Source organism: Xenopus laevis, chromosome 7S (genome assembly GCF_017654675.1).
Source record: "Xenopus laevis strain J_2021 chromosome 7S, Xenopus_laevis_v10.1, whole genome shotgun sequence".
NCBI lineage: Eukaryota > Metazoa > Chordata > Amphibia > Anura > Pipidae > Xenopus > Xenopus laevis.
In genome coordinates this window covers 107674944-107701348 of record NC_054384.1, presented here as the reverse complement: position 1 = coordinate 107701348, position 26405 = coordinate 107674944, and the positions used below count along the sequence as shown (strand labels likewise).

The following is a 26405-nucleotide window of genomic DNA, read 5'->3' as shown; positions in this document are numbered from 1 at the left end:
TAAAATGAAAATTTAATATAAGCTTCTTCATACTGAAGCAAGAAACTTTCTAAATACAATCAATTACAAAATGTGCACTGTTTCTCAAATAATTAAGTTTATCTTCACTATCTCACTCTTGGCATGTTTCTCTGTTTCTCTTGCAGCAGTTGGGTGTCAGATTGTAGGAGGGGCTTCCAACTTTAAAGGGGAAGTAGCCTGGATCCACAAACTCTTGAATGACTGCCTCAGGGTTACACACCGGTACTCACCACACGGGACACAATGACAAATTTAACAAACAGATTATTATTCACAGCACACATCAGAGGATTCCTTTTAGGCACATCATTGTTCTTTCCTTCAAACCACAGCACACTCACATTTTCCCCAGGGAACCTGTTCTTTTAGTAGGCACACCTTCTGTTACTTTTCCTTAGGACTTTGGATCCCACCTAACCGCCTAGTGGTCCGTTATATGCTACACCCGTTTCCCTCCACTCTCCAATAGTGGTCCGATACCTTCAGGGTGATGCCCCTTCACCAGGGTCGGAAACAGGGGTAGGCAGAAGAGGAATCTGCCTAGGGTGCAACAAAAGGGGGCGATGGGCAGGTGCCTGTCTTCTGCCTACCCCTAGTCTATGTTCGCGCTCCCTCTCCATTCCCTTCCAGCTCTCTCCCCACCCCTCCTGCTTTTTTCCATCCCTCTCCCCTCCTGCTTTTCCCCCTCCCCTCTGGTGATCTCCTCTGCCCTCCCATTCCCTTCCAGAGCTCTCCCCTTCGGGTTTCCCCCTCCCTCCCCACTGGCAATCTCCCCTTCGTGAGCATGCACACGAGCACGGAGGGGCGCGAGGTGGCCGGCTGGGTCACCTAAGGCGCCCAGTCGGCTTGGCCCTCCGCTCTTCCAGGTTAGGCCCTTTTTATCCAAATCCTGGCCTGAAGCCTTGGTGTCCTCCCTAACTAGTCCTAAACTTCCACTGGTTCCCTTACTTATGGAGTGCCCACAGGAAACGAACTCCACTTTCACCTTGATGGGGCCACAACTGCCCTTACTAAATACCCTCACTTTCTCGTGCACCTAGTTAACGCTCACTTTAAATCTTTCCTGTTCTCACTTTTCCTATCTTGCCGTTGGGTCTCACTTACCCTGCCAGTAGATGTTATTCCGGCCACACCCTCCTATCAAGTCGCACCTCCTTTCATACCTTTCTATGTCCCACAGTGGCCTCTGGTGGCCGGGGTAAAAACTACACCTAAAATTAAAATTAAGAACTCCCAGAAATGACATCCAACACACTTAAACATATATACATTTTACATACATGCACATTTTGTCACACAAAACAATTACAACATTTCCGCACATAACACTCTTCATCACTTCACACCCCCTTACAAGATGAATGATCCAATATATCTTATAGGGGGCTCCTTTCCTAGCAGATGTATTACAGTTCACTCAAATAACTGATTCCAGTGCAAACAAAATCTAACAAAATAACTGCCTTTTGCATAAATTCTGCATGTAGAGAGACACGATGTCTGGTGATTTTAATAGAGTGAGATCTAATACATCTTCTAGGCAAAGGGAGCCTCTGTATAAGATATATTGGATCATTCATATGACACCCAACTCCTGCATGGAGACAGAATGAAGAGAAACAGATGCTGAGAGAGGGATAGTGAAGATAAACTTGATTATTTCAGAAATGGTATAGAATTTTTGACTGATTGTATTAAGAATTTTCTTATTTCAGTATGATGAAGCTAATATTAAATTATAATTTTTGCGACAGCTTCCCTCTAACTATCCATCTCATTTTCAGATGAGCCATTTGTAAGCCTACCTCCAGAGATCGTGTCAGGTTCTGAAGCAGAGTTAACCTGTCGGGTCCCGGACAATTGTCCTGATATGAAGCCGACTGTCAACTGGATGGAGATTGAGGGACTGGAACACCATTCAGTCTATGCCAGCCTTGAGGAAAGCGGTTCTACCTGGACACAAGTGTCTACCCTTAAATTCATTCCCTCTTACAAAAATAATGGGCAGAGACTGAGCTGCAAAGTCAACTTCCCAGGAACGGACACGGAATATAAAGGATTTGTTACAATGAATGTAAAGTGTAAGTAAAAGTGCAAGCTATTTGCTTTTCTCATCATCTATTTGGAAGCAGCCATAAAACCCCCATGCTGCAGGGCTGCATTCAAATGACATTGAGTCTTGCATTGTATCTCTTTCAGATGCACCACGGATTGTCGACATCAACTCATCCTTTGAAACAACAGAGGGCACCAAGGTGGTGTTTGTGTGTGTGGTCGACAGTAACCCAGTGTCTCAAGTTGGGTGGTACAAAGAAGGAGCACTGATAAAGGAAGAATTCACTGGCAACCTGACACTGGAACTGGATTATGTGACCTTTAATCACGATGGGATCTACATCTGTGCAGCAGAGAATGAGTATGGCAGAACCAACAAAACCATGGGGCTTGCAGTGATGTGTAAGTCATACAAAGCCGGCTGAATATTCTGAGTAGGAGCATTTTCTATGGGTCTGATCACTCATACCCCACCCCTGCTCTATTACAATACCACCCAACTCCCATCCCCTCATATTACTCCTTTCTATCCATCCACTATTTTTAATGGAAGCCCACAACTCCTCCAATCTGCTCCCCAAAAAATGAACAATTGCAGTCATTTAACAGCCTGTATCTGATCCAACCCTGCCTCTTCCGAAGCCTGGCCAATGTTCTTCAATGAGTTTCTAATCTGCATCCCAACCTCCCCCCTCCACACTGAGGCCTTATATATTGATGCAGATACTAAAATACACCACCAGTTTACTTTAAGGTACACCATTACCTATAACCAACATTTGTCTTGTAGATGCCCCGTGGAAACCATCAGTAAACTCATCGGTTGTTGCAATGGAAGGGGAAACGGTCACAATTCTGTGCAACACGCAGGGAAATCCAGACCCTGTTATCTCCATTGTGAAGGACAAACAAGTGCTCACCTCTGTGATCTTTGAGAATGAGTTGGTGCTGGAGATCCCGGCCATCACCCATGAGCATGACGGGGAGTACTGGTGCACGGCCGAGAACCAATATGGGCAAAGCAACAGTTCGTTTAACCTCACCGTTGTGTGTAAGTGCCTCTTTATTGCTATAACATAGTAACGTAGTAAGTAAGGTTGAAAAAAGACACACGTCCATCAAATTCAACCTTTTGACTCTATTTCAAACTCACTGCTAGCTGATCTAGAGGAAGGCAAAAAAAAAAATCATCTGAAGCCTCTCCAATTTGCCTCAGAGGGGGAAAAATTCCTTCCTGACTCCAAGATGGCAATCGCATTAGTCCCTGGATCAACTTGTACTATGAGCTATCTCCCATATCCCTGTATTGCCTCACTTGCTAAACACCATCCAACCCCTTCTTATACCTATCTAATATATCAGCCTGTACCACTGATTCACTTCCCAGCTCTCCCTGTAACACCCCTTTCCCTCCTCTAATCTCATTGGCTCCCTCCTCTCTGCTGGGAGGAGCTACTGGTGAATAAAGCATCCGACCCTTCCTTATACCTGTCTAATGTATCAGCCTGTACCACTGATTCAGGGAGACAATTCCACATCTTCACAGCTCTCACTGTAAGAAACCCTCTCCCAATATTTAGGCGGAAGCTCTTTTCTTCTAATCGGAATGGGTGACCTCGTGTCAGCTGGAAAGACCTACTGGTAAATAATCATTAGAGAGATTATTATATGATCCCCTTATATATTTATACATAGTTATCATATCACCCCTTAAGTGCCTCTCCTCCAGCGTGAACATCCCCAATTTGGCCAGTCTTTCCTCTAAGATATTCCCTTTACCAGCTTAGTTGCCCTTCTCTGTACCCTCTCTAATACAATAATGTCCTGTTTGAGTGATGGAGACCAAAACTGTACGGCATATTCTAGATGGGGCCTTACCAGTGCTCTATACAGTGGGACCCCCTCCTCCCGTGACTCTCTGCCCCATTAAATACAACTCAAGACCTTATTTGCCCTTGATGCTGCTGACTGGCATTGCTGCTACAGACAAGTTTATTATCTACAAGGACTCCAAGCTCTGTTTCCATTATGGATTTGCCTAGTGCAGTCCCATTAAGGGTATAAGTGGATATTTTTATATCCCCCTTACATTTATCAACATTGAATTTAATTTGCCACTTAGCTGCTTAGTTTAGAAAGCAGTCGCGTGAGCAGCACGGTATCAAACGCTTTGGCAAAATCCAAATAGATCACATCTACTGCTCCCGTAGTGTCCAGCATAAAAGTATGACGGTGGGACTGTACGAATCTACGACCTTGAGTCTGCTTTGGCCTCTATATGGGAGGGTGCTAACTTGCTTTGCTCCCAATTATCCTATTACTAAATGTTCTGCATATACATGAGATTTGCAAGGTACAATGCTAGAAAGGTTGGCCGTGGTTACAAGATTCCTGTAGAAACCTCCTATATTTCTGTTCTTCCAGTCTCACCATTGGTGCTGCCTGAATCCCAGTGCACCATAAGCAAGGACGCGGTTCAGTGCATGTGCTCAGTCAAAGCCAATCCTGACCCTTTCATTCTGTTTGAGCTTCCTGAAATGAACCTGACTGTCAGCGAGGGGGATCCAGACTTTAGGTACTCCCAGAGAAATGGGTACATAGTGAGCAGCATTCTGACTCTACAGAAGGACAAAGATCTACAAAAACCAATACTATGCACAGCAGTCAATTTATATGGCAAGAAAGTCCAAGAGCTCCCATTTCAGGATTCTGGTAAGAACTACCTTCCACTATGCTTTACAATTGGTTAGGTTAAAGCCATAAAGTGAGCCTTTCTATCTGTGCTCCAGGAAGAAGGAAGCTACATGAGTAAATATAAGAGCAATGCTCATATGGCTGGGCCAGGCTTGGGGTTCATTATAAGGGGAGCCCTAGTTATACCCATTCTCTTGCCAGCAGTACTGGGTTATATTTCACTTTATTTGCTCTGTGCCTGCATTACATCCTTCATGACTATGTGTTTTGCCAACAGATACCCTAGTATGGGCGAAGGTTGGACCAGTTGGAGCTGTCGTCGTGTTTGTGATTTTAGTGGCAGTCGGAGGCTACTTCATAAAAACGAGAGAGAAGTAAGTTGCTTTTCAACAAAGCACAGAACAAATTCTGTTATTTGCTGCCAATTTAATGCCAGGCTTAATATGATACAGCTGCAATTGTACTGGAGCCTCCAGAGAAACCCTTTGGGATGCTGAAGTGAAAAGAAATGTCAATAGGAATTGAAAAACATGTTTAAAAAGGCACACATGATGCTTGGCTCACATGATACTTTTTGAAATACAAAAACACTGTACAGAAATAGAACATTTACCATAAAGGAGAAGAATCTCTTGTCTGCTGCAGATAGGATTTTGGAACAAAAATATTCTTAATTTGGGCGTATTTTAATTTTTTCTACTTTTTAACAGAAAGGCTGTATACATATGTCTAGCCATAGCAAGTTAATTCTGCACAGGCAAAATTATCTAAAAGTAAAGATTTATACTTGCACTGGAATGTGTGGTCAGATAGTGTCTCCTTCCTTTCACAATTGCTTTATGGCCAAGGTTCTAATTATCAGACTGACTAAAGGTGGCCATAGACAGACCAATAATATTATACATAAAATGAAGTTCCTGGACAAGATGACCAATATCAGCAGAAGATATTGGTCGGCTTGTTGATCGCACTGGTCAAAAAATTTTGATTGTGCACCTTTGTAGGGTTTTGAAAATGTCCAATGGTCGCAGGAAAGATCATAATTGTTACATCTATGGCCACTGTTGCAGACTATGCAGACCAGAGTGATCCAAGATCCTTGTTGATACTTACTGAAGGTCTTTGGCAATGTCCTGCATGGTAGTATTAGCAGTACAGTGCAGGATGCATTATTGTTTACAGGAGAATCAACAAAATAATTTTTTTTAAATATGTTAATAGTAAAAAAATGAAGCAGGAAGGGGTGGGACCCTTAATATCAGAGGGGGGTCAGCTGCTTGATGAGAACGAAAAAAAAGCTGAGATTCTGAACTCATATTTTTCGTCTGTCTACACAAATGAGGAAACAGTTAATGAAGGTTTCCCTTTTCTAGTAATACAACTAATGATGCATGGTTCACACATGAGGAAATTCATAAGAGACTAGAACATGTTAAGATAAACAAAGGTCCGGGGCCAGATGGTATTCATCCCAGGGTACTTAGCAAGCTTAGCTCTGTGATTACCAAACCTCTTTACTTAACTTTTCAGGATTCCATGAGGTCTGGCATAGTGCAGAGAAACTGGCGAATTGCTAATGTGGTGCCTCTATTCAAAAAGGGATCCCGTTCTTAGCCTCAAAACTATAGGCCAGTTAGTCTGACGTCCGTGGTAGGAAAGCTTTTCAAGGGTTAATAAAGGATAAGATACTGGAATTCATAGCAAATCATAATACTATGCGTTTGTGCCAGCATGGTTTTATGTGTAATAGATCTTGCCAGACTAATTTTATTTATTTTTATGAGAAGGTAAGCAGGGACCTCGATTCTAGGGTGGCAGTGGATGTGATTTACTTAGACTTTGCTAAAGCATTTGATACAGTGCCACACAGAAGGTTACTGGTTAAATTAAGGAATGTTGGCCTGGAACATCGTATTTGTACCTGGATAGAGAACTGTCTAAAAGATAGACTACAAAGAGTGGTGGTAAATGGAACATTTTCTAATTGGACCAGTGTTGTTAGTGGAGTACCGCAGGGCTCTGTACTAGGTCCCTTGCTTTTCAACTTGTTTATTAATGACCTGGAGGTGGCCATTGAAAGTACTGTTTCTATTTGTGCAGATGATACTAAATTGTGCAGAACTATAGGTTCCATGCAGGATGCTGCCACTTTGCACAGTGATTTGTCTAAGTTGGGAAACTGGGCAGCAAACTGGAAAATGAGGTTCAATGTTGATAAATGCAGGTTATGCACTTTGGCAAAAATAATATAAATGCAAGTTATACACTAAATGGCAGTGTGTTGGGAGTTTCCTTAACTGAGAAGGATCTTGGGGTTTTTGTAGATAAAAGTTGTCGAATTCTGGGCAGTTTTATTCTGTGGCTACTAAAGCAAATAAAGTTCTGTCTTGTATAAAAAAGGGCATTAACTCAAGGGATGAAAACATAAGTATGCCTCTTTTTACCCATAAAGAGAATCACGTACCAGAGGCCTCCCCTTCAGACTAGAGGAAAAGAAGTTTCATTTAAAGGAACAGAGTAGGGGGTTCATCACAGTGAGGACAGTGAGGTTGGGGAATGCACTGCCGGGTGATGATTCAGTTAATGACTATAAGAGGGACTTGGATGATTTCTTGGACAGACATAATACAAAGGCTATTGTGATACTAAACTCTATAGTAAGTATAGACATGGGTATATATCATTTATGTGACAGTAGGGAGGGGTGTGTGTATGGGGCTGGGTTTTCATTTGGAGGGGTTGGACTTGATGGACTTTGTCTTTTTTCAACCCAATTTAACTATGTAACTATCAGTACTGACAAGCAATGTGGTGTATCTGCCACTGTCTGGCCATTACTGGAACATTTGATGAGGTTTAACTCTATCCCTAATACTACCTGACTGTGCTCTGGCTGTAACTGTTTCATGCTCCTATACTTTTATATACATTCCATAGGCGTCTGCATTCACCAACCTGGCATTGAATTTCCTTCCCCAGCTTTGAAACGCACACACCCACCCTCAAGCCTTAGGGGGATCCTTATATGTACTATATCCTGTGTGTCACTTTTATCAAGGGTCGAATTTATCAAGGGTTCAATTTCGAATGAATGTTTGTTTTTTAAAAACTACCATAAACTCCAACTAATAAAATCAAATTTTTAAAACTCGGATGAATAGAATTGAACTGAAAACTCGAATCGAATTTGATTTGAATCTAAAAAAACTCGATTCGACTTTTTTTTCTCCGAAAAAAAACTTGAATGTTGGGAAGGCTGCAAATAACAACAAAAAATTGATCCCTGGACCTCTCCCATTGACTTAAACAGCAATTCGGCAGGTTTTAGGTGGCGAGTAGTCAAATTCGAGTTCTTAAAGGGCCATAGTGTGATAAATCTTGAAAATCAAATTGAAATTTTTATAGAAACTTGAACCGAATTGAACTCCCTAGTTGAATTTCACAGTTTTATCCATACAAAAACTTGAAAATTAGAATTTTGATAAATTTGTCCCTTGAATTTGACAGTTTTATCCATACAAAAACTTGAAAATCTGAATTTTGGTAAATCTGTCCCTTGAATTTGACAGTTTTATCCATACAAAAACTTGAAAATTTGAATTTTGTTAAATCTGCCCCTTAGTCTGCCCTAAGCTCTCGCATGACTTATGCTTGGAAAAAGAGTCATCTACTCCACACCATTTATTCAAGGAGCATGTATCAATATGCTGCTTGCACTTCTTTATAACTATACCCAGTGCTGCTGCCTTCCACCTGCCTCCTTTTCCAAATTTAGCACAGTTGCCCCTATTGGAGCAGGTGTACCCTGGAGCCACCATTTCCAAACCAGCCCATAAGTCCAGGATTTCCATGGTCAACTATCAGTGTTCCCCAATATCTGTTGTGTTTCATACCTTTTCTTTGGTTTTGTAGAAAGAAAATCACTGAAAGCTCGAGTTTTATACAAACAGAGGCATCGCCAACGTCCAGTAGCGGCAACGGCAAGAAAAATCTGGGAAAAAAAGAGGTAAGACCCAAAGAAGGGAGACAATCTGTGCCAGTTGCAGAGATTAACACCAGCAGAGAGTATTTACGGGACTGTGGTTTGAACAAAAATGTCTGACACTATGACTGAGGCATCCTGAACCTTGATCTTTTACTGACCTTTAATGATCTCTGCAGTTGAGAACATGACCCTAAAGCGTCTGGATTGGCCTTTCTGGCTCCAGAAGTTCCTCTGATGCATTTAGAAGAAAATATTTATCCTATGGCACCCAGATTCTCCAAGATTTATAATCGGGAAAGGGAAAATATCAACATTGGGTGTTGCAGAGAGTTATGCTTCCCGGGGGGTTATCTTATTACAGTTAAATCCACGTGGGGAGATATGCGCCATGGAACACTGCCCTGCCATATAATATTACTAGTTTAGAGGTATGTGAGAGTGATACCAGCTCTCTGTACTACATACAACTCTGCGTCATCCAAGCTGAGAAGTGGAATGGTATGTGAACCAAGTCTTTGCTTGACAAGTAATTCAATGGGACATTCCACAACTTTAGATGTATAAATAAAATGTGCCTGATATATAGACACGAGGACAGTTAACATGTCTCCAACTATTTGAAGTTTTATAAATTTGTATATTCTTCACTCAGCATGCAACTTCTAATTATTATTGTAAAATAAACTATTCTGCCACTAGGTGGTGCTTGCAATAAAAAGCCAGAGGAGAGAAAACTATCTCCTAAAATCCTTGGAAAATGGTATTCTTCCATAGGCTTTGTCACACCCAATGGGTGTCAGGAGAATTCTGTATTTATATACAGACCAGGCAAGCCCAGTACAAGAAATGCAATATGGTAAACAGACAACCCAGCTATGTCTATTTATTAGGGAGAAACTCAAACATGTCCAGCAAATGACTCCAAAAAATCTGCTGGGGCTGCTTAGGGTCTTATTTCAACAACTACTGCTGGACTTCTTTGTAGTAGATGGCACATTACACATATTAAGTGATATAAGGAGCAGAATTGGAAAGGCACTGCTATCTTAGTGACCGATCTCCCTTCTTTAATAGTCAGGAGAAATCAGCTCACTGGAAGGCAAATGACCGACAAGGTACGTACTGTCCTGCTTGTGTGGCACTCTGTCTCTTAAATGTAAATGTTCTGCATTTGGTGAAATAATTTTGTTATTCAAATCTGGAAAAAGAGACTGATCAGAGCTGACTTTAGATTGGGCCCGGCATGACCAACTTCCCTTGATCATTCAGAGTTACATTTATTATTGGGAAGAGGGTGGCAGTGCACAATGTAACAAATGACTGTGAGAGAGCAGGTATAGTAGGGATGCCTATAGTAACAATGGGATAATAGTCTCTGGGAAGGGAGTGTGACTGTGGGATAGCAGGTATAGTAGGGAGAGATGGTGTCTATAGTAACAGTGGGATAATAGTCTCTGGGAAGGGAGTGTGACTGTAGGATAGCAGGTATAGTAGGGAGAGATGGTGTCTATAGTAACAGTGGATAATAGTCTCTGGGAAGGAAGTGTGACTGTGGGATAGCAGGTATAGTAGGGAGAGATGGTGTCTATAGTAACAGTGGATAATAGTCTCTGGGAAGGGAGTGTGACTGTGGGATAGCAGGTATAGTAGGGAGAGATGGTGCCTATAGTAACAATGGATAATAGTCTCTGGGAAGGGAGTGTGACTGTGGGATAGCAGGTATAGTAGGGAGAGATGGTGTCTATAGTAACAGTGGATAATAGTCTCTGGGAAGGGAGTGTGACTGTGGGATAGCAGGTATAGTAGGGAGAGATGGTGCCTATAGTAACAGTGGGATAATAGTCTCTGGGAAGGGAGTGTGACTGTGGGATAGCAGGTATAGTAGGGAGAGATGGTGCCTATAGTAACAGTGGGATAATGGTCTCTGGGAAGGGAGTGTGACTGTGGGATAGCAGGTATAGTAGGGAGAGATGGTGTCTATAGTAACAGTGGATAATAGTCTCTGGGAAGGGAGTGTGACTGTGGGATAGCAGGTATAGTAGGGAGAGATGGTGCCTATAGTAACAGTGGGATAATAGTCTCTGGGAAGGGAGTGTGACTGTGGGATAGCAGGTATAGTAGGGAGAGATGGTGTCTATAGTAACAGTGGATAATAGTCTCTGGGAAGGGAGTGTGACTGTGGGATAGCAGGTATAGTAGGGAGAGATGGTGCCTATAGTAACAGTAGGGATAATTGCTTCTGCTGCAGGTATAATAGGGTAGTATGGTGCCAGTGACAATTAAGATCAGTGCTTCCCAACCTAAAACCCCTTAGTTGATTGTTACAGTACAACTGATGGCAACATCTGGACACAGCAATACTTAAGACGTTCCTCAGATGAACGAAAGGAGGATGATTTTTCAAATTCTGTCTTCTGTGAAACTGATATTAATAACATTCCAACAAACCTCGCCCAAAGCACAAGGTTAAGAATCCCTTCTTGAGAAATAGAATTGGTTTATGGAAAATAATGAGTCTTATAAACAAAAGAACAAAAGACTTAAGAGAGTTGTTTCTAAATCATTGTGGCTCAGAAGTGTTGCCCATGAGCTCCATGACTACAGATATTAAACTTTCTTACATCCATCAATTTTACATTCACAAAATGTTCAATCTTCCAGAAAGGTTTTGATAAAATACAAAGACATTTTGGTTTGCTGTGGGTTTTATGTCCTAATATTGGCACTCACATAACACAAGGGGGCTCATTTATAAACAGTGGGCCGAATTTGCACCTGGGCAGTAACCCATGGCAACCAATCAGATGATTGCTTTCACTGCTCAACCTGCAGCTGGCTGAAAAAAAGATACTCACTGATTGGTTGCTATGGGTTACTGCCCAGGTGCAAATTTGCCCAGTGTTTATAAATGAGCCCCAGTGCTGTGGGTATTTCTCCTGTCCTGTTGGTATTATTAGAGTGAATTTATTTGTACCGCACTTCCCAAATAGGGGTAATAGCCGCATGCCCAGCAGACCAGGCTCTTATTTCTGGATAGCGGATTATTTCACCACTGGCAGCCCCCGAGGTGCCATTACATCTGTCCTGAGCAGTCTGTCACTATTGGGCTAAATGGATTTAACTAAAAGTGTCACCTGTTGCTCGTGCTGATCTGTGGAACCCTCCATTAATACACACAGGCACAGCTGAGTGCATGACGCAGGACACTATGGGGCAGATTTATCAAGGGTCGAATTTCGAAGTAAAAAATACTAAGAAATTCGTCCATCGAATTAAAATACTTCGACATCGAAGTCGAAGGATTTTTCACCAAATTTGGCAATCGAACGATCGAAGTAAAATCGTTTGATCGAACGATTAAATCGTTCGGATCGAACGATTTCAGCATACGACCGAACGATTTTACTTCGATGTATAAAGACTTAGAAAAATGGTCTAGAAGGTCCCCATAGGCTAACATAGCACTTCGGCAGGTTTAATTTGGCGAACTATTGAAGTCGAGACAGTACTTCGATTATCAAATATTCAAACTATTTTACTTCAATTGAAGTAAATTCGAAGTCGTAGAATCCTATTCGATGGTTGAAGTATCTAAAAAATTACTTGGGATTTCGAATTTTTTTACCTTGAAAATTCCTTCGAATTCACTTCGACCCTTGATAAATCTGCCCCTAAGTGTCTGGATTTGTTGCATGTTTAATGTGAAATTGTCATTGTATCTTGATTAATCACAGTCTGTTTCGGTTTGTCTTGTACAAAACTGTATTTACATGTTCCTCGTTAGTCCATGTAAATATAGATACTGTAAGAAGAACATCAGTACATGCAATACATATATATATATAATTCCATAGTAGAAAGCCGTGTGCTGTGAGTACTTTCTACTATGGAATTATATTAATAATGGTGAGCACCCGGCCAGTGACTTGTAGAATGGTAGTGCCAATGAAATTATGCTTATATATATTAGGGATGCACCGAATCCAGGATTCTGTTTGGGATTCGGCCAGGATTCAGCCTTTTTGAGCAGGATTCGGATTCGGCCGAATCCTTGTGTCAGGCTGAACCGAATCCTAATTTGCATATGTAAATTAGGGGCAGGTAGGAAAATCAAGTGACTTTTCGTCACAAAAGAAGAATTTTTTTCCACTTTTTCCTTGCATATGCAAATAAGGGTTCGGATTCGGTTCGGTATTCTGCCAAATCTTTCACTAAGGATTCGGGGATTCGGCCGAATCCCAAATAGTGGATTCGGTGCATCCCTAATATATATATATATGTATACATGCAAAAAACGATCAGCATTTCTCAGGTCTTAAAAATAAACAAAGATGTATTTACTAAAATTAGCAGCAGACTGACGTTTCGCCTTTCTCAAAATGCCAAAATCATCTCAGGACACGTCTTTTAACCACGCACTGGCGGAAAAACCAAGAGCCGCGGCATTGTCACATGATCAAAGTCGTCAATAAACACCAATTAAATGTTCAACTAAATATACTTCAAGTCTGTATGTATAAAATGTACTTATTCATCTTTCATAGTACAAAGACGAAATTAAAAACAACAACATAGTAGCAATAATATAGTGAATAAAGTACCCCCTCTTGTAAAATATAAGGATATTATAAGTTACCGAGGAGTTTCATGACCATATAAAAACACGAGGCCGAAAGGCTGAGTGTTTTCGTACAGGTCATAGAACTCCAAGGTAACTTCTAATATCCTCATATTTTGCAACTGGGGGTACTTTATTTATTATAATACACACGTTTTAGGGAGTCATGTGACAGAAATGACATCAGAACTCACCGTTTATAACTGATGACATCAGAACTCACCGTTTATAAGGATATAATTTACAAGATATTCATGGCTTTTGTGTATTATATAACTATATCTGTCCTGGTGCTTCACAGAAACAGGAAATGTTACAAAATGTTGCTAGTTCTACCTATATCATTCATGTATCATTTCTTTACTAAATTGCTGTTAATTATATTGCTTATGTATAAATCATTGAGTCTAACACACCGCTCTCACCTCCTTCTATTGGACTGATTTATATTATAAGGCATAGCCTTCACTTAAATTAGCGCACTAGCACATTGACCCTATTGTTAACCCTATTAATCTATAGCTCAGCTGGAAGTAGAGTCCTGCGCGGGTCCATTTTTTGGAACCCATACCATCAACCTGCAATCCGCAACCCGGACCCGCAACCCACATTTTTACCCGCTTGGACCCACTACCCAACCCGCAAGTACCTTATCCGCAACCCAGACACGCTGACCATCAAGAATCAGGAAGTGCTGTCATTGTAAATTGGAAGTGACATCATCGGAAGTATGTGTGATCAGAAAAAAAGGCGTAAAACAGGAAGTGCTATCATTGTAAACCGGAAGTGACATCATCGGAAGTAGGCGTGATCAGAAAAAAGGAGTAAAAAATGTTGAGAAGACCCGCGACCCGCAAACCCGCAGAACCGCCGACCTGCATCTATACACGCACCCGGAACTTCAGGGTACTGCAGGTTTTTGTGGGTAACCCACGGGTACCTGCTGGTACCTGACCTGCTGCAGGACTCTAGCTGGAAGTCACCTGTCTCTGGCGTGATCAGATAAAATGCCTCTACGGGTATCTACAAATACTGATTCCCCTTTATTGTTGTCCTCAAAATGAATAGCTAAAAAAGGACCGGCCCAAACACCTTAGTTATTTCTTGTAATATGTTTCATTCTCCCTGATCTTGGAGGTAACAAGAGACCATTATTAATATGGATGATCACGCCCCACAGTGTATATTATCATTACCACAACTAACTCATTCCCCCAAATACCCTTAATCATGTATCCCAGAAAGATTTAGAAACAAAACGAAACCCCTTGAATCCAAGTATATGTTTCCCCATCAAAACCACACTTACTGCAAACACTATCTTGTGTGAGGAACCCATATTGTAAAAATCATTATCAGTGTTTTCCCCACTTATATAGTCATGCCCCATATACTTATGTGCTGAATCCAGTTTGTGAAATATAAATAATGGAACTTAAGAGAGAGTAAAGATAGAAATAAAAATAACAATTCTAACAGTCCAATAGAAGGAGGTGAGAGTGGTGTGTTAGACTCAATGATTTATACATAAGCAACATAATTAACGGCAATTGTTCCCTTGAGTGCAATTTAGTTTTGGCCCCACACAGGAACCTTTTTTCTTGAAAAAGGTTCCTGTGTGGGACCGAAACATTGGATTAATAAACCTATTTTTGCTTTTTATCCATATTTACTTTTGTATGTAAATCCTGTTAGTGCCATATATATATATATATATATATATATATATATATATATATATATATATATATATATATATATATATATGCGCCCAGATTTCAGGCTGAGCCACACCTAGGCCCATTGGTTCCTAGTGCCCGTGCCCTCGCAAGCACACACTCCCCCTGCATGTGCGAGCTGGAGCATTGGGGATTACAGGAGTACACGTCCCCGGTAGTGATAGGCAAATTCACGAAACTCAGAGCAAATTTTTCACCGCAGAACTTTGGCTGGAGTTTCGCGAGGTAGAAAAAACCATGCTTGGCGAAAAAGCTAGTCCCTGGTTCTCCTTATGTTGCAGCATGCGCCCCCTAAAACTTGCTGTCCTAGGCCTGGGTATTTTGTGGCCTCACCACCAATCCGGGCCTGTGAGTGACCATGAGTGGGGCAGGGGCAACATGAGGAAAACTGGCACCAGCAACCATGGTTTAAGCACTTTGTACCCCGTCTTGCCAATGGCACCCATAGATGAAGGTTCTTGCAATCCAGAATGTAAAGCAAGGCTTTCCCCCATGAATACAGTGTCATCTGAGTTCGGCAGCACTGCATTCAGGAGTGGTGGGAAGGTGAAAACACATCCAGCATCAGGCATCAGACTGCGGCAGTCACAGGGGCTGCAACTTGAAGGGCTACTCACTCAATGTATGGACCCTGTGCCCTCCCTGCAAGAGTGTGCATGAGTGCTTGGCATAACTTCTGGCTCCTGATGAGGTGGTTCAGGCAGTGGAGTGGGCCTGGTTGGCAGGGTCCATGAACCTGTCCAACCCCTACCTGTCCCCTAACTTTCTTGCCATTGAGACATGAACCTCAGGGTCACTGACCTGACTCGATAAAGACATGGGAATTTCAGTTGCTTTACAAACACTGGATAATTCTTTGTGTTGTCATGACAATTTGTGCTTTGTGTTAAACCCTTTCTTTTTGCTTTTCTTGCACTCGGTGTCCTATAACTTGCATGCTATATATATATATGTATTAAAAGGAAATTATTTATTTCCAGGACACTGTTCCAGATCCCCATGGAACTGACCCTCGCACTAATGCCGAACTTTGTTCTCCCATTCTCTTTTCTAGAGCCAGTTTCTCAACATTTCGGGAAAATTCCTACTGAGCAAGAAGCAGAAACCTTCACACGTAGATACAGACTATGCAAACATTGACTTTACAAAGAGGAATGTAAAAGACAGCTTCACTTCGCCCGAGGAGCTTACCGAATATGCCGAAATTCGGGTCAAATGACGGGCACTCATCTAACAGCACAAGCACAACTGCTACTCGCGGCCTGCCACCCCCAAACAGACTACGGAGACGCCATTTTTATTTATTTATTATTAGGATAGGAACATCCTACCCCATTAGGCATCAAAGACTCACAATAGAACCATTTGTTTTTAAGGTCCTCCTTGAAGCTTCTCAAACTAAAACAATGATCCATTGTCAACATCTCCAGTACATTTTGGATTTTTAAAATTCTTTCTATAAAAAGAAACCAGTGGTGGTACCAATATTGTATTGACACTGAGCCTAGATATCCCTGCTGCAGTCATTTATTTCGATGTACAGTATTAATTTTGTGCAGCTCTGAACAGAGAATTTTCCAGATGTTATGAGATCCTGGCCAACAAACATTGTCCACTTATAGAGACGGGGGCACAGTGAGGCTGAAAAGCTTGTCTGAAGTCAGGATGCCTTAAGCATGGGATTTGAAACCACAGCAGTGAGGGTCCCAGCCTTAAGGCCAGTAAGGGTAAGATTTGGGGGGATGCACATTGGCTGCCATGGGAACCCCTGGAACTATAGCAGGGCGACTGATACCCCAGTGTTTCTATATATCTGTAACCTTGTTATGAGCTAAGGGGCCCAGCCTGAAGGTTAGTTAAGGGGAGATTTGGGGTGAGTGCTTATTTGTACCCTGGGTACCCCTGGAACTATAGCAGGGTGACTGTTACCCCAATGTTTCTATATATCGGTATCATTGAGCTAAGTGGGCCCAGCCTGAAGACCGGTTGAGTGCTTATTATTATTATTATTATGCTGCCTTAGGAGCTATTGGAATAATAGCAGGTTGAGTCTTTCCATTTTTCTATAGCCTTGCTATTAAGTTATAATGGCTCTGACCAAATATTGGACCCAAAAGAAGGACTTTAAGGTCTAGAGTTGCACCCATCAAAACCCTTTTTCCTCAACCATGGAGAAATATCGTAGTCTTTCACAACAGTCAATACTGTAAATATTCATTCCTGTGGCAGTGGGTGAGTACATGCTGTGTTTTGTATTATGGATTTATTTATGCCCTGTATCTATAATACTCTGTGCTGTTAGCCACTGAGACCCAAACCTTATATTTATTCCCCCCCCCCCCGATAATATTCGCTTACATTTTTCACTTGCTGGAACAGATAGTGAAAAGGGATATTTTTAGTTCAACATGCTGGGAATTATTTGTGGCTCCTTTCCATCAAATAGTTACATGGATTTTACACAATTACTAAGCCTCCGAAAATGCAAGTCGGTACGCTTGGCATGAGCAGAAAGGATTAGAAATGAGAGTGCCAGTACCTGGTGTAAAAACTACTTGCTTGGCATCATGCCAAAATATTCCTGACCTTTGGGAAATTCAAGGAAACCCCACATCAGTAAGGACCCAGTGGCCCCACTATACTCCTGAGGCCCTCAGCATCTGCTCCACCTATTGATCTGCTCTGGTGGAAACATAATTCAGTTTGAGCCTTCCTCCTGCTGTTCGTGTTGTGGGTGCATTTCATTCCAGCAGAGACATTAACCAGCACATTCCTATTAGATGGCTTAGCAGATAAAGTCTTGGAACGTTAGGCAAAGACTTCTAATCTCCTGTCCCAGTACAATTTTTAATCCCTACCACAGGCAACCATGCACACTTTGGTCAGTCCCATCAGGAGCCAATGGACCTATTAGTATGCTTTTGAACTGTGGTAGTACTTACATAGCAAAATACAAAAAGCATCATTGTGCTAACTATTGGTAGGAGTTAGACCCAAAAACTTGACCATGAACTCTCATCGGAGTTTGACCCACTAACTCTAGTTGTAATTAGACCCAAGACCCCCTCTACTAACTATGGCTGGAGTTAGAACCAAGACCCTAATCACTAACTGATAACACAAATGAGCAGATCTTTCCCCGATAGGCCCACCAACGGCAGGGCGATATTGGGTTAATCCAAAAGTTCAGGCCTACAACGGCTTGTAGGACCGCATCAACTAGCCGATATGGTCCTCAATCACCAGAAAAATCAAACCTCCCTGATCGATATCTTGGCCAGATATCGATCTGGTAGACCTGTCGGAAGGCCACATATACTGGCAGATAAACTGCTGAACCTGTCTAAAGGACTGATATTGGCAGCTTTAATCTGCTTATGTATGGCGACCTTTAGACTCAAAACACCACCTTGAGTCTAACTCTGCTGGCAGTTAGAATCAAGACCTTAATAACTCTGGTTGGAATTAGACCCAAGACCACGACCACTTACTCTGTTTTGAGTTAGACCGAAGACCCTGATCACTAACTCTGGTTGGAGTTAGACCCAAGACCCCGTCTACTAATTGTGGCTGGAGATAGACCCAAGACCCTGATCACAAACTCTGGTTGGAGTTTAGGTGGCAATACGCAATAAGATCCCCTCATTCGGCGAGGTGATGAAATGAGCAGTACTTTCCCCGATATGCCCACCAAAGACAGGGCGATATCAGGTTAATCCAAGTGATTGGATTACAATCAAGAGAATTGGTGGAGACGGGTTGTAGGATCGCATCAACTAAACAATGCGGTCATCGATTACCAGAGAAATCAAACCTCCCCGATCGATATCTTGCCCAGAAATCGATAAGGGAGACCCGTCGGACACCCCCATACACTGGCAGATAAGCTGCTGAATCAGTCTACAGGACTGTGTATGGCCACCTTTAGACTCAAAACACCAACTTGAGTCTAACTCTGCTGGCAGTTAGAATCAAGATGTTAATAACTTACTCCGGTTGGAGTTGAACCAAGACCACGACCACTAACTCTGTTTTGAGTTAGACCAAAGACCCTGATCACTAACTCTGGTTGGGGTTAGACCGAAGACCACAGCCACTAACTCTAGTTGGAGTTAGACTGAAGACCCCAACTACTAACTCTGCTGGGAGCTAGACTTAAGAACACAACCACTAACTCTGTTTAGAGTTAGACCCAAGACCCTGACCACTAACTCTGCTTGGAGTTAGACCCAAGTCCCTGGCCTTTAACTCTGGTTTGAGTTAGACCCAAGTCCCTGGCCTTTAACTCTGGTTCGAGTTAGACCCAAGACCGCAACCGCTAACTCTGGTTGGAGATAGATCCAAGACCCCAACCAGTAACTCTCGTTAGAGTTATACACAACCCTAGCACCATAGCTCTATACTAAACACTGAAATGCTAATTATTGTTATTCTGTAGGGGTCTAAATGATGTGCAAGTTAGGGGACAGGAAAGGGGTTGGAGGGGGTCCTCCTATGAGCCACTCCCACCCCTCATGCATACAGTATTCATAGTGGAGATGGCAGGTCTCTATTCTCCAAAACAGAGGACCTGCAGCTATTCATTTACCATGGAAGGTTTTTTGCTCTTTGTATCTTTTTTTTATGTCATAATTGACACTTTAAGTCCTTTCTGATGTGGCAGATATCCTCTGTAGCTGATCTCTTTTTGAGGAGGTTAAGCCTAAACCTAAATCTTCATTAATTTCCACCCACGCTTGGAGATCCCCTGTATGGGAAAAAAGCTTAAGATGGTCAAAGCAAATGCTGTAGGTGGAAGGGTTTATATTTCAGGATACTAAAACCCATCATGGAGGAAAAGAGTAAAACACAGACCTATTTCCTAATATTAAACCTTAACTAAATTTCTCTGTTGTTTAGTAAATTTAGTTGAAAATCTATAAACTCCTTTGCAGCAACCTGAGAAGCCACCACAAGCTGTGTGGCACTGGCCAATCTGGTGGCTGCTGGCTTATCTAACCTTATCTATGTGCTAGACTTCCCATTAGGTTTACAGAAATAATGATGGACAAAAAAATGCAGCCAATAAGTAAGCTTCAATCACACGATAACTATTTTTTTTACTGAAACCCTATAAAACAACCGGTTGTAGATTCTCACAGATAGACTTGGAATCAGATTTCCCTTATTTTTGACCTGTTTAATCTGTTCCTTGATGTATGTTCTTTGCTACCAGCTAACATCACTCTTGGTATATAGGATGGTTTTTGGTATTATAATAAAATGTACATAATATGAAAGTGCCAGTTCATGCTCAGTGTCAGTATTGATCAGATAGTAACAAAAACGGGTGAGAAGTCAGTTGATATAAAAAAGACAACTATACATTGAATTATCTAATGGAAATATTAAGAAGTGCAGTTTTTTTCCTGTTGCCTTATCCCCAGATGCTTCTTTGAAGTTTCCATTGTCTCTCTGGCTGGCTGGTGGCAGGAATTCTGGTCACCTCGCAAGTCCTGCCATTGTGTTCTCATGACCCTATAAGAAGCTAAGAGGGGTTCTAGAATTCCAAGGGCGTGGCTTGACATTATAGGGTCTTGCCAGCTTTCCTCTGCACAGAGTACTCTGTTAACTAATATTATATATTCATGTAGTCCTCAAGGAATCATCTGCTCATGGCCAACAAACCTTGACTGTTGCAAGCCACAGCTTAACTAGTAAGGACTGCCTCAATATTCCTCTTGTTCGTTCTGATTATTGTGCTCAGGACAGTGTACTGATGGTATTAGCCTTTGGATTGGAATCTGTTACCCTGCCCATGGCTTGTTCTGATCCTTGGCATGTCTTCCATTCTGCTTCCAGTATGTCTGTTTCTCCTGGTGTCACTCTACTGCATCTTAAGACAGAGTTCTGTAAGAACCTACCTAACTGCCAGTTGATCCAGAGGAAGCCAAAAACAAACATTTGAAGTCTCTCCAATTTGCCTCAGAAAAATTTGCAGAAGATTTCCTTCCTGGTCCCATTGCAAAATGCAATGGGACCAGTCCCTGGATCAACTTGTACTATGAACTATCTCAAATATCCCTGTATTCCCTCACTTGCTAAACACCATCCAACCCCTTCTTATACCTTTCAAATGTATCAGCCTGTACCACTGATTCACTTCCCAGCTCTCCCTGTAACACCCCTTTCCCTCCTCTAATCTCATTGGCTCCCTCCTGTCTGCTGGGAGGAGCTACTGGTGAATAAAGCATCCGACCCTTCCTTATACCTATCTAATGTATCAGCCTGTACCACTGATTCAGGGAGACAATTCCACATCTTCACAGCTCTCACTGTAACAAACCCCTTCCCAATATTTAGCTGGAACCTCTTTTCTTCTAATGGGAATGGATGACCTTGTCAGCTGGAAAGACCTACTGGTAAATAAATCATTAGAGAGATTATTATATGATCCCCTTATGTATTTATACATAGTTATCATATCACCCCTTAAGCGCCTCCTCTCCAGCGTGAACATCCCCAATTTGGCCAGTCTTTCCTCATAGCTAAGATTTTCCCTTTACCAGCTTAGTTGCCCTTCTCTGTCCCCTCTCTAATACAATAATGTCCTGTTTGAGTGATGGAGACCAAAACTGTAGGGCATATTCTAGATGGGGCCTTACCAGTGCTCTATACAGTGGGACCCCCTCCTCCCGTGACTCTCTGTCCCATTTAATACAAGTCAAGACCTTATTTGCCCTTGATGCTGCTGACTGGCATTACTTGCTACAGACAAGTTTATTATCTACAAGGACTCCAAGCTCCGTCTCCATTATGGATTTGCCTAGTGCAGTCCCATTAAGGGTATAAGTGGATATTGTTACATCCCAGGTGCAGGACTTTACATTTATCAACATTGAATCTCATTTGCCACTTAGCTGCCCAGATTGCCAGTTAGTCAAGATCCTGTTGCAAGTGCCACATCCTGGATGGAATTAATTGGGCTGATAGTTCTGTGTCATCTGCAAACACTGATACATTACTTACAATACCCTTTAATAGGCTCAGCATTCTGCTGTCATCCATCGGCTTGACCGGAAAATCATGTAGGATGAGTATCACATTGGTCCATGAATACTGTCCTCTCATGATGGGCCTTTATGGGAAACTATTATTGGGATCTAACGCTCCATGCACAGTAGATACGCGCCTATTCCTGTTGGTGCATTGTCTACTTCAGGGTAGTTGCAGTGTTTTCTAAACATCCATCAAGGATTTCTTGGTTGATTGAAAGATGTCTAACCTTTACAAAACTGCAAATTAATCCTTTTTGCCAAATAAGGGTTGGGCTGACTGGAAGATGCCATGGGGATTTTATGGGCCTGCATGGGGACATTGGCCTGGAGTCCAGATCATTTGATTCTAGAAAGACTTCCAGCCTACTATTCAACTCATGAACCAATGAATCAATCAAGGCAACCTCCATTGTTTTGAAGTCCTAAGACCAAATAAACCGTTCCTGTGGTGATAATGAAACCTGCTTTTGCCCCAGTCCCCATAAAAGTCCTCTTTGGTCATATCAATATGATATTTAGCCTCACTTTCTAAGATTAACCACATGAATTTGCAAATTTGCTTGTGCCCATAACCATAAATGAATGGCTTGTGCCCATACTTCTATTACTGGGACTATTTTGCATTGATCAAGCGGTAAGTACATGACTCACGTTACACACTGCCATCCTGGACTTCTTAGGACCCACTGAAAAAAGAATCCAGAAACTGCTCTTACAGAACTTAGATGCAGAGAGTGTTGTCCTTATTGTATAGTTGGCTTTTGTCCTTCCATATAACAGCTCATATTATATAGGTCCCTTTCAACAAGCAAAGCTTTATCTGCTGGGACTCAACTGTTCTCTACTGCCATATTGTCTATGGCAGGGGTCCCCAACCTTTTTAACCCGTGAGCCACATTCAAATGTAAAAAGAGTTGGGGAGCAACAAAAAAGTCCCTTGGGGTGCCAAATAAGGGCTATAATTGGCTATTTGGTAGCCCTATGTGGACTGGCAGCCTACAAGAGGCTCTACTTGGGACTATAATTAGTTTTTATACAATTAAAACTTCATTTCAAGCTTGAAATTCAAAAATAAGCCCCTTCTTTGAGGACCCTGAGAGCAACATACAAGGGGTTGGAGAGCAACATGTTGCTCACGAGCTACTGGTTGGGGATCACTGGTCTATGGGATAAGGACACCATACTGATTGGGTTGAGATTAAGGCATCACACACAGGCTTACTAGGAATCACTAGAGCTGGTACTCTGGCGAGCTTAGTATAACTGCTGAATCCATTACTGTTGAGTTAAGAAAAGGCTTGACTTCTGGCCTGGCAAAGTGATTTCTATCCCCAAAAATATCAGTCAAGAAAAAACACTGCAGTCGCTTTACTGGCAGTGCTGGACAAATATAATTGTCTCTTTACTGTAGCCACTGAAAAGGAGTGCAGTCCCCTTACTGCCAGCCTAGGAAAAAGAGTGCAGTCCCCTCATTGCCTGCCTAGGAAAATAAGGGTAATCCCCTCACTGTCAGTTTTGAAAAAAGAGTGCAGTCTCTCACTGTCAGACTAGAAAATGGAGTGCAGTCTCTCACTGCCAGCCTAGGAAAAAAAAGAATGCAGTCTCCTCACTACCAGCCTATGAAAAGGAATGCAGCCCCCACACTCCACACTAGGAAAATGAGTGCAATCCCCTTACTGCCAGCCTAGAAAAATGAGTGCGGTCTCTCTCGCTGACAGCCTATGGAAAGGAATGCAGTACCCTCATTGCCAGACTTGAAGAATGAGTGCAGTCTCTCTCTCTGCCAGACTAGGAAAAGTATATTTGTCCCATCATTAGAAATTCAGGGACCGGACTACATTTTCCTCACTGTCAGAAACAAAGGCCCCTCTCCGCACCTCTGAAATCTCCAGAGACACCAGGTGTTTGTTAATAAAAACATGTCCTTCAGACTCATATATTATACCCGGTGCTTGTAGGCAGGTTGTGTAAGGACATAAAACAGGGCTAAACCAAACAGCGTCACTTGAAGGGGATGTTAAAAGTCTCACTGTATTAATTCCTTTGTCAAACGTTCATTACAGCACAATGGAGCTTTGTCTCACACACACTGGCCCTGTTTGTTAATTTGCCCTTTAACTGAATCAATGGACTGGGGATCAGCCAGCTCTCTAGTCTATGTGTGAGCAGAAGTGGAATACTGAGATATTATATAGTATGCATGCATTTATATTCCCTTGTACCACAATGTTTCAGCAGGAACAGCCCCCTAAGTTTGCTCATAGTCTGTACAGAGAGATCCCATAAAACTATGGCAGCAATTCAGCAGGAACAGCCACTAAATTTGCTCATAGTCTGTACAGAGATATCCCATAAAATTATGACAGAATAGGTATTCCCTGTACTAAGCACAATTCAGCAGGAACAGTCCCTAAGTTTGCTCATAGTCTGTACAGAGAGATCCCATAAAACTATGGCAGCATAGGTATTCCCTGTACTAAGCACAATTCAGCAGGAACAGTCCCCTAAGTTTGCTCATAGTCTGTATAGAGAGATCCCATAAAACTATGGCAGCATAGGTATTCCCTGTACTAAGCACAATTCAGCAGGAACAGCCCCTAAGTTTGCTCATAGTCTGTACAGAGAGATAACATAAAACTATGGCAGCATAGGTATTCCCTGTACTAAGCAGAATTCAGCAGGAACAGTCCCTAAGTTTGCTCATAGTCTGTACAGAGAGATCCCATAAAACTATGGCAGCATAGGTATTCCCTGTACTAAGCACAATTCAGCAGGAACAGTCCCCTAAGTTTGCTCATAGTCTGTATAGAGAGATCCCATAAAACTATGGCAGCATAGGTATTCCCTGTACTAAGCACAATTCAGCAGGAACAGCCCCTAAGTTTGCTCATAGTCTGTACAGAGAGATAACATAAAACTATGGCAGCATAGGTATTCCCTGTACTAAGCACAATTCAGCAGGAACAGCCCCTAAGTTTGCTCATAGTCTGTACAGAGAGATAACATAAAACTATGGCAGCATAGGTATTCCCTGTACTAAGCACAATTCAGCAGGAACAGCCCTCTAAACTTGTGTGGGAATGTCATATTGGTTATTGCTGGACTGATTTATGTAAAAACATCTCTAGATGACAAAATAATAAATGTAATAAAATATATGTAGGAGAGATACAATCAAATGGGAACTCAATGGAATTCTAGGTTCAGCCAAGGTTAAGGCTGGGAGTGCTGCTAGTAAATAGTGTTGGGATCATCCCTATTGCTACTAGGACACACACACAATGTTCTGGTCTGTATTTCGTGAGTCTAAATAAAGCCGCTGGATTGACTTGCCTGGCGTAGACCCTACATAGCACTGGGTGCTGGCAGCCTGCACTGTCTCATACCTTCATAGTGAGGATTCCTGGGCTGTATAAAGGGAGACCTTTGCTGTTTTGCTCCATTCACCCCTCTATTTATTCTTCTCTTTCTGTATCATCACATCTCTATAATTGTCCTATATTGAAGTGTGGAACGCAGAGGAAACCCAAGGGGAGGCTTACAGACTTCTTGCAGAGAGAAAACCATTACTGGGTGTAGCTGCCCTAACTTTGCCTTTAAAAGTGAGGGGTCCTAATCATAATGTGGTTAAAGGAAAGCAGTTTATTGCCAATAGATTAGCCACAATAGTGCAAGCTAGAACACCATTTTTATTATTTAGAATGCTTTACCATACCGGAATAAACAGCTCTAGACACTGTGTATGTTTCTTTAGGATAGCACCTGCCATATTAGCTTGGTGTGACATCACTTCCTGCCTGAGTCTCTCCCTACTCACTCATAGCTCTGGGCTCAGATTATAGCAGGGGGGGGGAGGGAGGAGGGAGGGGAAAAAGGGAGAGAGAGGGAGAAAGGAGCAAACTGAGCATGCTCAAGCCCAAGCCCTGGAGGTTTAAGCTGAAAACAGGAAGTCTGATACAGAAGCCCATGAGTACACAATAGAAGGAAAGAAATGTGATGTTTCTTTTGACAGAGGACTCAGAGCAGCATTACTTTGAGGATTTACTGGTGTATTTATATAGACCTTTCTGATAAAGCTTACTTAGTTGTAGCCTTTCCTTCTCCTTTAATGCAAATCCCTTGTGGTTGCTCTATCATGTGGGATATGAGTTAGTGTGACTTCTTTCTTCCTCTTCAGTTCATCACATTCCATCTCTATTGTTCGGCCCCCTCCCTTAGTATTTCTGTTTTCGATCCCAGAGATCAGCTGTACCCCC

General features: G+C 42.1%; 1 protein-coding gene across 3 annotated transcripts in view; it reads left to right on the top strand.

Moving 5' to 3' along the window:
• The window catches only part of mag.S (myelin associated glycoprotein S homeolog), a 55061-nt gene extending 38464 nt beyond the window's left edge, over positions 1–16597 (top strand). For 2 of the 3 annotated variants that reach the window (XM_041571719.1, XM_041571720.1), the window contains exons 5-11: positions 1806–2102; positions 2221–2478; positions 2867–3127; positions 4501–4788; positions 5048–5144; positions 8683–8776; positions 16167–16597. In XM_041571719.1, the coding sequence (XP_041427653.1) occupies positions 1806–2102; positions 2221–2478; positions 2867–3127; positions 4501–4788; positions 5048–5144; positions 8683–8776; positions 16167–16331 (1460 nt within the window). In that variant the 3' untranslated portion in view covers positions 16332–16597. Of the gene's footprint in view, positions 1–1805; positions 2103–2220; positions 2479–2866; positions 3128–4500; positions 4789–5047; positions 5145–8682; positions 8777–9829; positions 9871–16166 lie in introns of all 3 variants that reach the window. The other variant, XM_041571721.1, reaches the window with a different exon arrangement.
• The last annotated feature ends 9808 nt before the right edge of the window (positions 16598–26405 follow it).